Source organism: Myxine glutinosa, chromosome 14 (assembly GCF_964187855.1).
Source record: "Myxine glutinosa chromosome 14, kmMyxGlut1.1, whole genome shotgun sequence".
Lineage (NCBI taxonomy): Eukaryota > Metazoa > Chordata > Myxini > Myxiniformes > Myxinidae > Myxine > Myxine glutinosa.
The window spans coordinates 64486046-64503415 of record NC_136274.1 but is presented as its reverse complement, the minus strand read 5'-3'; the positions used below and the strand labels follow the sequence as shown (position 1 = coordinate 64503415).

At 45.9% G+C, this 17370-nt stretch overlaps 2 protein-coding genes and 1 long non-coding RNA gene across 4 annotated transcripts in view; 1 reads left to right on the top strand and 2 right to left on the bottom strand.

Annotated features, from left to right (window-relative positions):
• Positions 1–868: 868 nt before the first annotated feature.
• LOC137439852 (uncharacterized) lies at positions 869–2938 on the bottom strand. Its single transcript, XR_013621301.1, has 3 exons — positions 2637–2938; positions 1102–1178; positions 869–990 (listed from the first exon to the last, which is right to left on the bottom strand). It is a non-coding gene; the product is annotated as an uncharacterized LOC137439852 (long non-coding RNA).
• Positions 2939–3086: 148 nt separating this feature from the next.
• RBM42 (RNA binding motif protein 42) overlaps positions 3087–17370 on the top strand; it is a 17841-nt gene continuing 3557 nt past the window's right edge. The window contains exons 1-6 of the mRNA XM_068136033.2: positions 3087–3216; positions 10657–10747; positions 14764–14839; positions 14960–15141; positions 16067–16171; positions 17071–17280. Of these exons, the coding sequence (XP_067992134.1) occupies positions 3164–3216; positions 10657–10747; positions 14764–14839; positions 14960–15141; positions 16067–16171; positions 17071–17280 (717 nt within the window). The 5' untranslated portion in view covers positions 3087–3163. The remainder of the gene's footprint in view (positions 3217–10656; positions 10748–14763; positions 14840–14959; positions 15142–16066; positions 16172–17070; positions 17281–17370) is intronic.
• HACL2 (2-hydroxyacyl-CoA lyase 2) overlaps positions 16353–17370 on the bottom strand; it is a 24792-nt gene continuing 23774 nt past the window's right edge. Inside the window, exon 13 of one of the 2 annotated variants that reach the window (XM_068136032.2) lies at positions 16353–17184. In XM_068136032.2, the coding sequence (XP_067992133.1) occupies positions 17171–17184 (14 nt within the window). In that variant the 3' untranslated portion in view covers positions 16353–17170. The remainder of the gene's footprint in view (positions 17185–17370) is intronic. The other variant, XM_068136030.2, reaches the window with a different exon arrangement.

Genomic DNA, 17370 nt, shown 5'->3' with positions numbered 1-17370 from the left:
ATTTCACCCCAAATCCACTTTTTGAGGTGCCGACTTCTTTCCTGGAAGTCCTTGCAGTGTCCTTGTGTTTTATACTTCTACCCCTTCCCACGCCTCCTCGCCCCCAAGCCCTCTCCCTCCCACAGATCTCCCGATGTCCCTGCTCTCAAATGTTGTGTTTGTGTGCTTCCTCCCCTTCTCTCCCCATCTTGTCGATCGCTCCCCTTTTTATATACTTTGTTTGCTCGTTTGTTTGATTTGTTTGTTTGATAAATGTTAGCTCTTTCACGAGCCTCGACTCTGTATACAAAAAAAAAAAAAAAAAAATCGTAATGTGCAGGGACTTTTAAATAACGTAACTTCTATAGTCGGCTTGGGAAGCGATGGAATCCAGATCCAGACACATGATATTCACTATTTAAACTCGGGTTGACCTCTCCCTTCATGACAAAGGGTATTTCTCTTGATGCCTCACAGCTCCCGATAAGTGCGAAAACCTCCCGCTGGGAAAAGGCAATTAATTTCGCCCGGGCTCCGCTTTATCTCGAAGCACAGCTTTCTTCAAACCTGGATTCGCTCAAGTGTTTGTTGGATCAGGCTCGTGGGAGTCCTTCTTCGGGGAGCGGCCGGATCTTAAAAACTTCTCGTTTTTTCAACCATGCGTTTTTCAACCATTTCAACAAAAAACAAAACAAAATTCAACCATGCCCCACCTCCCTCCCCCTCCCCCCCCCCCCCCCCCCCCACACACATATTCATATTCATATTCATATTCTCTCTCTCTCTCTCTCTCACATACAATATGTAGATAAGTATAATCCCTATCTATTAGGAAACCATTCAATCCATAAATCCAGACTAGCAAACCTAACATTTATGGTTGGAGAGATGAAGGCCGATGCCCAGGAGTCCTTACTTTCTGAGACGAGTACAAGAATGATTTTGTGTTCTCGCTTGCTCGGAATGTCGTTCTGTAATGAGCTGTCTCCACATCCAGCCTTCTTCCTGGATCTGTACACATGGTTGTTGAAGGAACATGGCCATCAGAGTAAATGCCGTGATGCGTCACCCGAGATTAAAGTAAACGCCATCCCGGTAGGCATACACTTACAATGTACAAACCTTGTTATGTGCACCTGTATGTCTCAGTACATTCCGCAGTAGAGATTTATCCACAGACACACGGGTCATGGTGGCTCCTTGGGGTGGAAATAGAGAAGAACAATGGGGGGGTTAAGTGGGGAAAGACGGTATCTTCTTACAAAATACATAATCAGAACCTCATACATCTACGAGTACATCAACCTTTGAGAACAGGGGGTCCCATGGCCACGTCACTGGCAATCTGCAAAGCAAGTTTATTATTTTGGGTATTTTATACAAAGCCGGGGATTGTGGAAGAGCTTGTACGCAGAACAGAGCGGAAGGAGAGAAAACACGTGTGAATGAGAATAAGTTAGGGGGGTTGGAGAGGGAAGGAAAATGCAGGGTCAGTTTACTAGCTGGACACAAGGTCAAGCATAAGGGGCTGAAAGAACAGGAAAGGAAAGTCTGGGATGAAAGGGCAAAGAAAGAAATAAATGGAAGGATGATGGAGTGAGAGAGGAGAAAATATAAGATAAATGCTGCAAGAGGACCATGAGTAAAAATGGCGATGACCTGAGAGTTTGTAAACTATTCAGTAATGAAAACAGTCAAGACAATAAATAGCAATACACACAATGGCTTTAAAGACTATGTTTATAATAATAAAAGAGTGTGTGTGTGTGTGTGTGTGTGTGTGTGTGTGTGTGTGTGTCCTCCATAACCCCAAAACCATGAAACCTAGCAACCCAAACTTTGCATGCACACTTCTCGACCTCCAAGGGAGTGCATGAATTAAAACTGGGTGTTTGGGTGTGTCCTCTTCCACTCATCCATCCCTCCTTCCACTCATCCATCCCTCCTTCCACTCATCCATCCCTCCTTCCACTCATCCATCCCTCCTTCCACTCATCCATCCCTCCTTCCACTCATCCATCCCTCCTTCCACTCATCCATCCCTCCTTCCACTCATCCATCCCTCCTTCCACTCATCCATCCCTCCTTCCACTCATCCATCCCTCCTTCCACTCATCCATCCCTCCTTCCACTCATCCATCCCTCCTTCCACTCATCCATCCTTCCTTCCACTCATCCATCCCTCCTTCCACTCATCCATCCCTCCCTTCAACCATTGATCACGGAAAAGACAATCTGTGTGTGTACAATCTCTGTATCAGAGCTAAAGTTCCCACATGTATGCCACTCTGGGTAGTCTGGACTGAAGTGATCGATTATAGTTATTGTAACATCGATCATGTTTTATGTTTGGGTTGTATACAATGTATAAAATTAATTAATGGCTATCTATATATATTATGTATGCAGATCTGGTGACGATTTGCCGCTCCTTCCATACCCTTATGGCTTATTGTGATGTGATTCTAAAGTTAACTTAAACTGCCAGAAAGCATATGAGAGTACAACTGTAGTCCTAACTGCACCATTTTATGTAATTGTAATTGTTGCTTCAAGGCCTTAAACGTGCTCTTAAACATGCCCTCACCAACGTGTAACACCACATCGAGTGTAAAAAGTGAAACACAAACTACGATCCATAAGACTGAGAGACTTACCCGAGCAGATACAGCAACGCGCTGTGAGGAAAATGGCGTTTTGAAGAGACAAACTCTCGAAACCTTCAATGATCCGTTCGGTAACCTAACTAACGTTTCCGCAATCTGAAACTCCGACGGCGATTACAAAACAAAACGGTTGTAGTTGTTGTTATTGAGAAATCAACCTGAGTGTACATGCTTGAGTTACTTTGTATAAAAATAACATTTTCATTCTCCTAAGCAGCTAACTTGGGGCCAATTCCATCGAAGGTTTCCGACTTTTCCGTCAGTCCAGTCGGGATAAATGACGCGTTTCCGCCGACGTGACGAGCGAGCGCGTGACGCATTTCCGCCGACGTGACGAGCGAGCGCGTGACGCATTTCCGCCGACGTTGAGAGCGCGTGACGCAATTCCGTGGGAGACAGCGAAGGAGGAAGTGACGCATTATTTTAGCGAGATTCGACGAAGGAGGAAGTGACGCAGTATTTTAGTGGGACGCGACGAAGGAGGAAGTGACGCGGGCCGTGTGCGGTCCTGTGCAAACATGGCTGATTTGGAGCAGGACAGGATGCGGGAGATGGAGGCCGAGATGGCTCTGTGAGTGACATTGCAAGTCTGACCGCACGTAATGCGTTTCTTGCACGATGCGGAGGCCCGTTAATAGTAATTTATGTGAATAGTTCGTGCGTTTCGCCGCACTGTTCCACACTGTACTTAACTCTGATTCATTTTGGTTTATTGAGTGTGTACATGATTATTGTTCGACGCAGCAGATGAACCTCTTCGCTCGTTCTCCAAACGAACAGTAACCAAAAGGTCACTGCTTTGTATACAGTAAAGACGAGACGGTTTTAGTAAAGGTGGTAAGTTTATCCGACACTCGTCTCATTTGCAGGAATTTGTGGAATACAAGAAGGAATTACAAATGGAATACAACAACAACAACAACAACAACATGCATTTTAAGGCCATGTTCCCTGCTAGAGCGGGGGTTAGCCTTGCGGTCCCCATGACAATCTTCTCCATTTTGCCCTATTTTCTGCATCTCTCCTTGTTAACCCCCTTGCCCGCATTTCTTCTTCCACCATCTTTAGCCAAGTCTTTCTCGGTCTTCCCCGTCCTCTACTTCCTTCTACATTAACTTCCATCACTCTTCTCAACCAGTCACTTTCATCCTTCCTCAATACATGACCAAACCATCTCAACCTGTTCCTCTTCACAGCATCAATCACAGGCAATATTCCCATCATCTTTCGCAATTCATCATTTGTCTTCCTCTCTCTCAACGATACTCCGCACATCCATCGAACCATTCGCATTTCCACCCTTTCCAGCCTTCGTTGCTGCTCTACGTTCATTACCCATGTCTCGCTCCCATAAATCATAACACTTCTCACACATGCAGCATACACCTTTCCCTTCAGCTTCAGCGACACTCTCCTCCTCATCAGCACGCCACTCAGTTCCCGAAACTTCTTCCATGCACATCTCACTCGAGCAACCGTTGCCGAGTCTGATCCACCTTCTCCATTCAGCATGTCTCCGAGGTAGCAAAATGTTTTCACACCTTCCAGCTTCACGCCGTCTCCAAGATCCAACTCAACATTTCCTCCATCTGCAGCTCCCTCTGTGCACACCTTACATTTGAATGTAGCTGCCACACTGGTTAATGACCCTCTCAGACCACTACATTTTTGATGAACCCACTCAGCACACATTGTACATTGAATGGACTTCACTCCGACACCCTTCCTACACACAGCACACGGCCACTTCCCAGTTCTTTCCACCTCACCACATGCTTTACCACTTGCCATCACCTTTGTCTTTCCGATATTCACCTTCAGACCTTTTGTCTCCATACATTCCTTCCACTTGTTCATCTTTTCCTTCAGTCCATCCATACTTTCCGCAATCAACACCAGATCATCTGCATACAACAACTCCCACGGTAAACCCTCCTTTACGGTCTGAGCCAGCACCTCCATCACAGCTATAAATAGTAGTGGACTTAGTACCGACCCCTGATGCACTCCCACCTTCACCTCAAACTCACCACTGTTCCCGTCCTTCGTCCTTACAGCTGTGCGTGCTCTTTTGTACATTGCCATCACTACTCTGATCAACCATTCCTCCACTCCTAACTTCCTCAATGCCCATGTCAATACTTTGCGTGGAACCCTATCGAATGCTTTCTCCAGATCAACAAACCCAAAAAACAACTTCTTCCTCTTATCCATGTACTTCTCCTGCAACTGCCTCACAATGAAAAGCGCATCTGTCGTTCCTCTTCCTGGCATAAATCCAAACTGCATTTCGTCGATCTTCACTTTCTTCCTTATCCTCCTCTCCAACAACCTTTCCAATACCTTCATTCCATGCTCCAATAACTTTATCGCTCGGTACGAGCCACACTCCAGAGGGTCACCTTTCCCCTTGTATAGAGGGACGAGGGTACTCAGTTCCCAATCCACTGGAATGCGGCCTTCTTTCACCACCAAATTATAGATCTCTGTCATTCTCTTCACACCCCAACTTCCTGCTGCCTTCAACATATCTCCCACAACTCCCGTCGGCCCTCCCGCTTTTCCACTCTTCATTGCTTTTATCGCTTCCTCAACTTCCTTCTCAGTTATCTTCTCTGCCGGTCCTAAAACTGGGTTACTCTCTATGTTGCCATCCCATTCATTCTCTGTATTCAACAGCATTTCCATATATCTTTTCCATCTTCCATTAATTCCATCTGGGTCGACAACGATTTGTCCCACTTCATCCTTCAAGCAACTCACCCCCATCACATCACACCTCTCTTTCGCTATCTGCTTTGCAATCCTGAATACTGCTTTCTGACCCTCTTCCGAATCCAAGCGTTCTCCGAACATTTTCCTACATGCTTCCTGCGCCTTTGCTACCTCTTTCTTTGCAGCCTTCCTGGCTGCCTTATAACTTTCATGCTCTGCTGTTTCTGCTCCCGTACCCTTCGCCTTCTGCCACTCTTTGAACTTCTTCCTCTTCTCGTCAATCCTCTTTCCAACCTCAACATCCCACCACCATGTTTCCGAGTGCCTCGGTGGTCCTTTTGTCCATCCACATACCTCACCAACGGCTCCCAACAGACTAGCTTTCATTGACATCCAACCACTTTCAAGCTCAACCACATCATCCTCTACCCTACTCAGCCTCTCTTTTAATGCCTCCCTTACTGTCACCTCTTTCAACCTCCACACCTTCATTCTCGGTTGGTACTTCACCCGCCGAGCTCTCCTCGCACCTTTCACCCTTATGTCGCAGACAACCAAGTGGTGCTGTGAAACAGCCTCCTCCCCCGGGATCACCTTTGTGTCCCGGAGGTGCCCCCTATCTCGCCGACGCACCATCATCAGGTAGTCAACGGTTGTCGTCGACCCACCTGACGTGTATGTAACAAGCTTATTGTCCTCTTTCTGGAACTGAGTATTACAAATCAACAAATCAGCTCCATCAGCAAACTCCAAAATCCTTTCACCTTCTCCATTTCTCACACCATATCCGTAACCCCCATGAACTCCCTCAAAACCATCCATACTCCTTCCCACATGTCCATTCAGGTCTCCTCCCACCACAACAACTTCCTCATCTTTCACGTTTTCCATCAGCTTCTCTATCGCACACCAGAACTTGTCCTTCTCTTCATCGCTTCGACCAACCTGCGGAGCATATCCCGAGATGACGTTCACCAAGAGCTTTCCAATCATCATTTTCACCATCATCAACCTATCACTCACTCTAGTCACACTCACCACACTGTCTACAAACTCCTCAGAAAACAGGACACCAACACCATTCACGCCCTCCGGGCACCCTTGCCACACAAACTTGTATTTCTGTCCCTGCCTACCCTTCACCATTCTCACACCACTTCCCTTCCATCTCGTCTCTTGCACACAACATATGTCCACTCTTCTTCTGACCAATACTTCCACCACTTCTCCTGATCTCCCTGTCATTGTCCCCACATTCCATGTCCCAAACCTCAGAAACCGATCTCCACTTCGGGCTGCACCCTGCCCATATGTACTTGTGATTGTCATGGTTCTCTTTTTGAGGCAATGTTTTTATGGCCGGATGCCCTTCCTGACGCCAACCCTCTTAGTCGTCTCTTACGACACGCAGGGATACGGTGTACCTATTCTGACCAGGGTACACACTGGGAAACGTTTAAAACATGTAAATTCTGGGGGTGGGGGAGGGGGAGGCGTCAGCATCACGGCTGCGGTTTAAACATATTCCAACAATATCCAAACAGAACGATGAAAAAAAACAATCCGGGAAAAGTCTCCAAGCGAGAACGTGGATTTGAGAAAGAAGGAGCAGAGGCGGAAGAAAAACGAGATACAGGGGGCGGGGCACAAGTCGAGACGAGGAGGAGAGCTAACAAGCAACGTGTCCGGGAGGAGAGAAAGAATCAATATAGAATTATTTGTCTAGGGAGGTGAGGTGAGGGGGAGAAAATAAAATAAAAGAAACAAGCAATACAGCGAAGGAAATAACCCAAACCGACAAAACACCGACGGGGGGAGGGAAGCCCCAAGTCACCAGGCCGCGCACGAGGTACGACTCAGAAAACGATTAACTACACACAAGTTTGCACGAACCACAAACCAACACCAACTAGAAACACACAATAACACGTACACAGCAAAATAACCAGTGGAAATTTGACAAAGACAAGAATGGGAAAACACTCAAACTTCGATGCCGTGGAGAGCTCGAAGCACGCCTCACTCGCCCGAGGAACCGGAAGTCGAATTACAAATGGAATATGAACCGAAATTAAGGAAATCCCTGAAGGTTTCTGCGGGACAGGTCAAGGAGGAAAGGAAAGGTTGGGAAGGGTGATTAAAACATTGGTGAGACCAGAAAGGACAATGTTTACTCTTCTATGACCTCTCTTCTCAGGCCTGGACATATCACGTGCCTTCGATACGGTCTGGCACCCCGCTCTGCTCACCAAACTCTCCTCCTTTGGTATCCATGGAAATCTCCACGCATGGCTGGCGGACTTCCTCTATGGTCGTAGTCAACGTGTGGCCCTGAATGGGTTTCTCTCATCTCCTCTTCCTGTTCAAGCTGGAGTTCCCTAAGGCAGTGTTCTGGGCCCTGTGCTTTTTCTGGTCTTCATCAATGATCTCTCTGACTCTTGAAAATCCTCTCTGTCTCTTTGCTGATGACTCCACTCTCTGCCGCTCCATTCCTCATCCCTCAGATCGGCAGTCTGCAGCCTCCTCACTCTCTGCACACCTGGACAAAATCACAGACTGGGCAAACAAGTGGAACATGTCTTTCAATCCTGACAAATCTCACACTCTTACGATGTCTCTCCGAAAAGACCGACTGGACAACCCTCCCATCCACTTTCTCAACAATCCTCTCAGAGGGAGGCATTAAGTGTTTAGTCTTGTCTTGGTGTCTGTGGTGTTCTGCTTTTTAAAGAATAATTTTTCCATTATTTAATTTTTCTATTATTTAATTTTCAATGACTTAATTTTAAATTTTACATTATTTAATTTTCAATTACTTAATTTTCAAGTATTTAATTTTTTTAATTACTTGAATTCATTTCTCACCCCCTTCTCTCCCTCCTCCCATCAATGAATTGATCTGATCGCATGGTTCTTATTTAGCTGCTAAATGTTTCCTGAGTTTACCCCTGTAATGTTCTTCTATTCTATAAATTAATTACTTGTTAATGGCCTCTGGCGTTTTATACATTCAGACCAACTTGATAAACAACAAGCATTGGAAGGGATTAATGCAGGTGGTGATTAACGTGGGAATACTGCGGCTTGATGTTATATGTACTGTAGGACCCCGCTATTCGCGGGTTCCGCGTATTCGTGGGTGATAAAATGTGATCTCTTTCTCTATTCGTGGCCGTGTTCCGTGAAATTCCGGTTTTCTTTTTTTCCTTATTCACGGCCGTGTTCCGTGAATTCGTGGTTTTTCAGGGGCGCAAAAAAAAATAATCACGAACCGTTAGCTTCACATACGGCATTTCTAAAACCTTCGTGGATTATCGTCGACATTCGTGGGATTTGCCTTGCCCTTCGCGGGATTTGCCTCACCATTCGCGGGATTTGCCTCTCCATTCGCGGGATTTGCCTCGCCGTTCGCGGGATTTGCCTCGCCATTCGTGGGATTTGCCTCGCCATTCGCGGGATTTGCCTCGCCATTCGCGGGATTTGCCTCGCCATTCGTGGGATTTGCCTCGCCATTCGTGGGATTTGCCTCGCCATTCGCGGGATTTGCCTCGCCATTCGCGGGATTTGCCTCACCGTTCGCGGGATTTGCCTCGCCATTCGCGGGATTTGCCTCGCCATTCGCGGGATTTGCCTCGCCATTCGCGGGATTTGCCTCGCCGTTCGTGGGATTTGCCTCGCCGTTCGCGGGATTTGCTTCGTTGCCGTTCGCGGGATTTGCCTCGCCGTTCGCGGGATTTGCCTCGCCGTTCGTGGGATTTGCCTCGCCATTCGCGGGATTTGCCTCGCCATTCGCGGGATTTGCCTCGCCATTCGCGGGATTTGCCTCGCCATTCGTGGATTTTGCCTCGCCATTCGTGGGATTTGCCTCGCCATTCGTGGATTTTGCCTCTATTCGTGGTTTGTTCCTCTCTATTCGTGGATTTTCGTGACTCAGGAACCTACCCCCCCCCCCCCCTCCCCCCTTTTCCATTGAAACAGTGCCCCGCTATTCATAGGTTTCGCTATTTGCGGATTTTCCAGGAATGTATCCCCTGCGATTAGCGGGGTCCGAGGGTATATTGTTGCTGTATCAGCACACGCGCTGTGCTCTCGAGGTGCGTACTCAGACCCGCCGCCATTGCCGTCCCTGAGGCCACCAGGCCATGGATAACTCCGCCGGCCCAACAGGTTGTTAAGCAACCACAGACGCCGGTTGGGATAATTAGGTCTAATGGGGTCCTTTTGCCTTTTATGTTGTGTTACCTGTTGGTGACCTAATGACCTCAACTAAGGTACCCTCCCCCCTCAGCATTCACCCATCTTCCAATTACTACTACTACTACTACTACTACTACTACTACTACTACGGATGAGTGAACAATTGGTAAATGCTGGCTAAGCACTACCGAAGCAAACAGTGGGGCAAACTTCCCGTCTATGGGGAGGACGGACGGTGGAGTGTCTGTGGTGGAGCTGTGCACACCATGGTCTCTTTGGTGTCACTGCACCCTCACTTTGCATTCCCCTCGCTTCATCCTGGACCCAGCGTGACTCGTCCAGGCAGGCGATCCTTCGAGCATCCCCAGCGTGCACAACGTCCTTCATAGCTCCCATACAACTCCCATTTCCACCCATCACCCTCCCCTTCAACCAAACATGATTAACAGGAAATATAATTATTTTAAACTTACCCCAGGCATTGACAAGCCCCAGATATGACCTCCCCATCGGTGGTCAGAAGCACAAAGGTTTGGTTAGAACACATATATCTACAAGCCTTCGGCTTTTCACGGGCCCGCATTACCAGGAGTTTTTGTGGTATGGACTGTAACATATCAACTCTGAACGAGTTAATCAGGAAGTTCTTCAACTGTTTTGTTGTGCAGAGGCACACCTCTTTCTCGTAGGTACGCTTTCAAGTGCCTTCGGCTTCTTTAAAAAAAATTTGTCGTTTTATTCTGCAATATCCAGGCATGACACGTGATGATAATGGCTGCAATACCCAGACATTCTGCAATATCCAAATGATGCATGTCCAGGCCACCCCGATTTACTCAATTACTATATTACGAGCTGGCTGTCAGGAACCATCGATCGAGGCCCTCAAGTTTTTTGGGTTTTTTTGCATTTCCCCATCGATCCAAAAGGTTTTTATTATCACTGTGTCATGCTCGGTCTAGAACTGCTCAACGGACCGAGCTGATGGAGAAGCTTCAGGTTAATGGGATGACTTGGTAATGCGTGATGTCGTTTTGATATCGTTCATTGATCTCCATTGCCTCTTATACCATTTCCCTCTGTGTTTGTTCTCCCCAAGCTTTGAGCAGGAGGTCTTGGGAGGCCCTTCACCTCCTGCAACAGCTGTACCGATTATTCGACCTGTTATTGCAACAAACACCTACCAACAGGTGTGATGTGTTCCATGTGCTAGTGAAGTTCCATGTGCCAAACTCGTGTTTACTTTTGTGTCCCACTTAATTCAGATGTCTCACCTTGTCCATCACAGTGACCAAACTCTCAAGTTGATTTCAACTTTAATATAAACTCTTCCTTTCGATCACTGCACAACATGCATTGGTGTCACCAAGGGAGCTTCCTTAGCACCATGACATCACACACCCCATCCCTTTTTGAATGTCAATAGTGGCCTCCTTGACTTTTTCTCACCACCTTTTGTGTTATAACAAAACAAAGAGATCACAAGTCCATGCAGATCATTCGTTTTGTTGTAAAAAGCTGTGAAAACACTAACCTTCTGGTATGAGGAACACTAAAAGTCGATGAAAATGTTGAACTCTCTGTGCAAGCTAACTGTGGCTCCAAGTGTTACACAAGGAACAACATCTGAAAGTGTTCAGATTTGTAATTCTTAAGGTATTGATGTTTCATAAATACCAACTTCACTGCAATAAACATATGGACTCAGCCTGTCATCCTTCCAAGGTCGGCAAATTGAGTACCAGCTTGCTGGGATGAATGATCCCGGTGTGTACCCTGATTTAGAATAGGTACACCGTATCCCTGCGCATCGTAAGAGGTGACTAAGGGTTGGCGTCAGGAAGGCCATCCGGCCATAAAAACATTGCCTCAAAAAAGGGAACCATGAGGTCATTGGGCCTGCAAGGCTAACCCCCATTCAAGCGGGGGAAAATGGCCTTAAAACGATCATGCATTCATTCTTTCACTGCAATATATATAAAATAATAACCACCTTTAGAGGCCATTTTTCCCCGCAAAGCAGGGGTTGGCCTTTTTCGGGAACCGTGGTTGTTGTTGTTTTTCGGTCCCCTTTCTGAAGCAATGTTTTACGGCCGGATGCCCTTCCTGACGCCAACCCTTTTTGCCGCCTTTAACGACAAACAGGGAATTACCAGTGAACTGGTACTCAATTAGCCGACCTCGGAAGGATGACAGGCTGAGTCAACCCCCCTGGTGTTAATTCAGCGATTGACCTGGATTCGAACCCAGGATCCTAGGATCCTAAGCCGGCACCCTAGCCGCTAGCCCAACACCAGGGTTAGTACCGTTCTAGTCTTGTCTGTCATGTTACGATCATAGCTTTCGCCCCTTCTTTAGCCCATTCTTTCACTGCAATAAACATATGAATAGTCTTACTTGGGACAGACGCTCATCTCCCGATGGAGGGCGATCGTAGTCGGGCTGCATTAGGTGATAGAGGGTCTTGGGCATCTTAAGGGGTCTTTTAAAGTTTTTTTCAATAGTATGTAATTAAATTGCCTTCTCACGTTCTGTGCGGACGAACACACAAACAGACCAACAGAGCCAAATGCAATACGCTATCCTCTGTCGAGGGTAATTAAGAGGTTAAATTGACCAACAAGGAAACGTCTCGTGAGATGACTGTATCCCACGATATGTGATGGACATACAAACATGGATTACATTTTGAGTTAATTAGCTAATTATATCACCACCTGGAAGGAAATTTAAAGAGGATCCATTAGTTTTTGCTGTCGTCATGAATCATGTCGAGTTTCAAAACGATCCATTGAGCCCCCTTGTAGGAGTAGGGGAAAAAAAACAAAAAATATTGTTAATGGACCCAATGCCGGAAGGAAGCACATCGTTGTGGCTTTAACATCTCTCAAAGTCGCCGTAGACGAACTAAAAAGAGAACTCCACATTCTGTTTGGTTTTGTGTCTACCAGTTTGCAGAAATGAGGAGGGGCGAAAGCTATGATTGTAACATGACAGACAAGACTAGAACGGTACTCAGTGGAGTGCATACCTCCGCCAGGCTGAACAGTTTACATTTTGTATCCCACTGGTAGGTTGGATCTGGATCCTGACATGAATCAAAATGGAATTGGCTTGTTATTGACACTTTAACTAACTCATCCACCAAGTTTTGTCATAAGTCGACCACACCTTTTTGAAATATCATAGTATATATTGTTTTGGCTCTAAAGGTGGTTTTTAAAAATATTGTTTTGGCCCTATCACTCAATGGTGAAGAATCACTTTATAAAAAAAAAAAATCTCGGATCCGGATTCAGATCTTCACCAAAATTGAATAAATTCGTCCTTGTCACACACCCAACCTGTCCACAAAGTTTCATCTGAATCCGTCCATAACTTTTTGAGATATCGTGTTGTATATCATTTTTTAGCCCTATCACTGAATGGTGAAGAATCACTTTAATAATCTTGAATCTGGATCTTCACAAAAATCGAATCGGTTCTTCCTTATCATATACCCAAAGTTTTGTCCAAATCCGTCCACAACTTTTGGAAATATCCTGTTCACAGATGAACAGGGGTGAAAACACATCCTCGGTCCACCTTAGGTGGCGGAGGTAAAGAGGGGATGCAGTGTTGGCACTTATTGTCCCCCGTCGCACCGCGGAGCGAAAGGGGGACGATGGTTTTCCCGTCCGTGCGTGCGTAAGCGAAGGACAGCATTCGAATTTGGTGTGTGGGTGCAACCGACGTCAAAATCCAAGATGGCCGCCGCCATGTATGTCTGATGCCATGTATGTCTGAACCTTGTGAGCGGAATATCTTGAAAAATAAGCGAAGTACCAACTTCTAATCTGGTGTGTGGGTGTATCTCGGCACAAGGAAGAACGCTATTGAAAATTGGGTCGCCACGTCAAAATCCAAGATGGCCGCCACCATATATATGTCTGAACCTTGTGAGCGAAATATCTTGAAAAATAAGCGAACTACTAACTTCTAATCTGGTGTATCTACGCATAAGGAAGAACGCTATTGAAAATTGGGTCGCCACTTCAAAATCCAAGATGGCCACCACCATGTATGTCTGAACCTTGTGAGCGAAATATCTTGGAAAGATATACGAACTACTAACTTCTAATCTGGTGTGTGGGTGTATCTAGGCATAAGGAAGAACGCTATTGAAAATTGGGTCGCCACGTCAAAATCCAAGATGGCCACCTCCATGTATGTCTGAACCTTGTGAGCGAAATATCATATCATAGCATGTTTTCTGCGTCTTCCACTTTGTCAACTCGCATCACTTCCCCGACGGGGGACCTAGGCGTAACGCTCGTTAGTTTTAAAACTATCACAGTTTGTGCCTGAGCACATGCTGGGGAATGTAGGATTCGAAAGCCATTGTTAACATGCATAATTGTCTCAATTTTACTTCTTTTTTGTCTCGACAATTCCACTGATGGACAGTGTTACGTCCATCATCTTGGATTTGAATAACTTGTTCCGAGAAAATTACGAATCTTTATCCTTTTGATGTCTATGCTTGAGAGAGACGATGCTCTCCATATAAATATCTGGGGGGGGGAAACAAATTCTTCAATGAAAACGCACATTCTCAGCGGAGTGTTTTGCTCAAATGATATTGGAGACCAATTAAAGAATTCCCTTTGATGTCACGTGACTACCATGTGGTCGTACTGCAATAAAGCTGTGCTACGTGTTTAGGAAATGAGCACTTGGGTAACAAAGCATTTGACTACACACGGCCCAGTTAGCATGGACTCAAAGTTTGACAGCACGAGTCGAGATTTATTTTGAAGTCTCAAATAAAGTTCCATCTCCGTATTACATGGAAGGGAAGGAGGGGAGGGTTGGGGGTTAACTTACAATAAATTAAGGAAGAGGTTCGGGGGGAGGAAGGGGGCAAGGAAATGAATTTTTTTTTTTTCTGCTGATAAAATAAGAGCAACTCAGAGAAGCCGAATCCACAAGTGAGTTGCAGTACCTTGAAAGATGAGCCATGGGTGCTTACAGCACATGTGAACATCAAAAGTGTTTGCAAATGGTGCTTCATTTCACATGTTAACATTTAATTATTTAATTACCAATTATCATGTGATTAAACATCATGTGATTCAAGTGCTGATTTGCTACCCCCATCAACAATGGCTTTGTAACTAGTCTCATCCCTATCTCCCCTGCCCTTTATCCCCTACCCAAACCTCAGGTCCAGCAAACCTTACAGGCCAGAGCCGCTTCTATCCCTCCTCCCTGTCTACCTCCTCATCCCGTTATTGGACCATGTGAGTACTCACCTCTCCCCCAATGTTGCGCTCATCCCTGACCCTCATTTTATTTGCCGAACAAGAAAAGAACCATCATTATCGTCCATGGTGCATTTATGTTTGCCTCCCCCTCCACAGTTGTTCCATACCGTGCACCCCCAGTACCTCCTCCACGACCGGCCTTTGTCCCACACGTACTGCAAAGGCAAGGACCCGGTCCTCGTCTGGCCCCGCCACGCCCCTCTCCACCTGGCCCGCCACCCCCACCGGCGGTACCTCAGCACGTGATGTTGCCCCCAGCACACTTCCCCCCACCTCAGGTTCTCATACTTTCATTTTGAACGCCCCTTCCTCTATCATTCATTTTTACGGTATAGCCCGTAGCGCAATGCCATCTAGAACAGCGTTTGTCTATCCTTTTGTCCCCACAAACTTACACCCATCAGAGCTGAGGATCTGATCACATCACAGGGAGATGTGTTTAGTAACCATTGCAGTTGCATATTTTACTTAGAGGAAATATAATAACCTTCTATGGAACATTTTGGGTTAGGTTTCAGAAATTCCTCAATACAATTATGATTTTGAAATGCGATGGACACGGACCTTGCTCCCGAATCCGGAAGTGAACAGTGACAATGGTTCACTGGTTTGATAATATCTCGATACAATCGTGACTTAACATGATATTTTGATATATTAATACTATAGTTAATTAATTTGTGATTGGAATGATGAAAGATGCTGTTTGGAATAAAAATATAGAGAATGTGCAGTCCGTGAGAATGTATAGAATGTATAGAGAATGTGCAGCCTGCCGTTCCAAGACGGAAGGTGGCACAGGAATGTAGAATTTATTGATTCATCGTTTGCCATTCGCCGTTTTTTTGTTTTTTTTAACCCAACTCATTCAGGAACCCACTGGTTCCATGTCTGAAGTAAAAGAAATAATTTAATACTTGCATTATTTGCAAACTGGTATCCCCAACCAGGTCATGCTATCCTCTTCAACTAAAGTATCAAACGAGCCCGGCTACACTGTTGTTAGACTTTTGGTCGTGTTTTTTTGTTTTGTTTTTTTACAGCCTGACCATAACAGTGTGTCACAAATTGGTGAGAGATTTGTTGATTGCGTTGATCACGAGTGCATACATTGTGCACCAACTGTGATCTCTTTGTCCAATCCATCTCTTTTTGCCTGAATACTTCCTCATTCTTTCCTTTGGGCCTTGCTTCCCCTTCTAGGTCCTTCCCATGCTTCCCATCTCTCACAACTCCACTCCCAAGATGAACCCATCAATCATCCAAGCTCCACCCACTGTGTACTTCGCCCATGCTCTCCGCACCCAGGTGAGGAAACGGTGATAGCAGAAAAGAAATTTGGCTGACATCGTCAGACACGCTGACCTGTCTGCCTTAGTACCTGTCAGTTTGAGGCTCATTGGTAAAGGTTCCTGAATCTTGGTATGTCGACCATTTTGGTGAGCCTGATGCATCTTGAGCATTTGTTTGTAAATTATTGGCACAAACATACAAGTTTAACTTTATTATGGTTTTGTGATGATTTAATATGTGGTGATTATAGTCGTGTGGTGGTGATCAATGATTGACATGATTATGATGATGATGGTAGTGTGGTGGGGATCACACGGTGGTGGACACGTAATGATAATGGTAGTGTCGTGGGGATCACATGGTGATTGACATTTGGTATGATGGCAGTGCGGTACTGATCACATGGTGATTGACACGTAATGATAATGGTTGTGTCGTGGGGATCACGTGGTGATTGACATTTGGTATGATGGCAGTGCGGTACTGATCACATGGTGATTGACATGTGATGATGGTGGTGTGGTGGTCATCACACGGTGATTGACATTTCTTAAGTTGGTAGTGTGGTGATCACATGGTGATTGACATGAAATGGTCATTACTGTAACACATGTATCCTTTACCTCTACAGTCTACCTGGTTCAATGCCTGTATTACTACCTGACAGGTTAAATATTCTACATTATAAATGGCAAGGTACATTTTTAGAAAACTTTAAGGTTACCTTTTTCATTTTGACTTTGATCACCACCAAACTGGTCCTTGACACAGCTGGAACATGGGGTAGTAGAACGCTCGCTGTGATCTCACTAGGATGTGCCGCATATCGCTCAGTTTATCCGTGTTTATTGCCGTTTGTGTAAATTGTATGAAATATGGCGGAAGTCGAATGGCTCTGACCAATTGCGTTGCAGGAGGAGGTCACGACAACCGGACATACGGCGGCGCATTCTGCTGGCTTGGGGGACGACGACCTGGTGCCGGTAACGACAGCACCCGAGGAATCTAGCACCGTCATCGGGCCGCAGCTGCCGGAAAGAGGGGGGGAGACGGATGGGGTTGAAGGAGCCCTTGGCACGGGGAAGAAGGGAAAAGGGGTAAAAACCGTCAAGGGGAACAAGAAGGTAAGTGCTTTAAGGTGTAATGTATTTGACATTTTACACGCGCGAGCTACGATGACTGCACATGGTGAATTGTGCCGAGTATTTAATCAC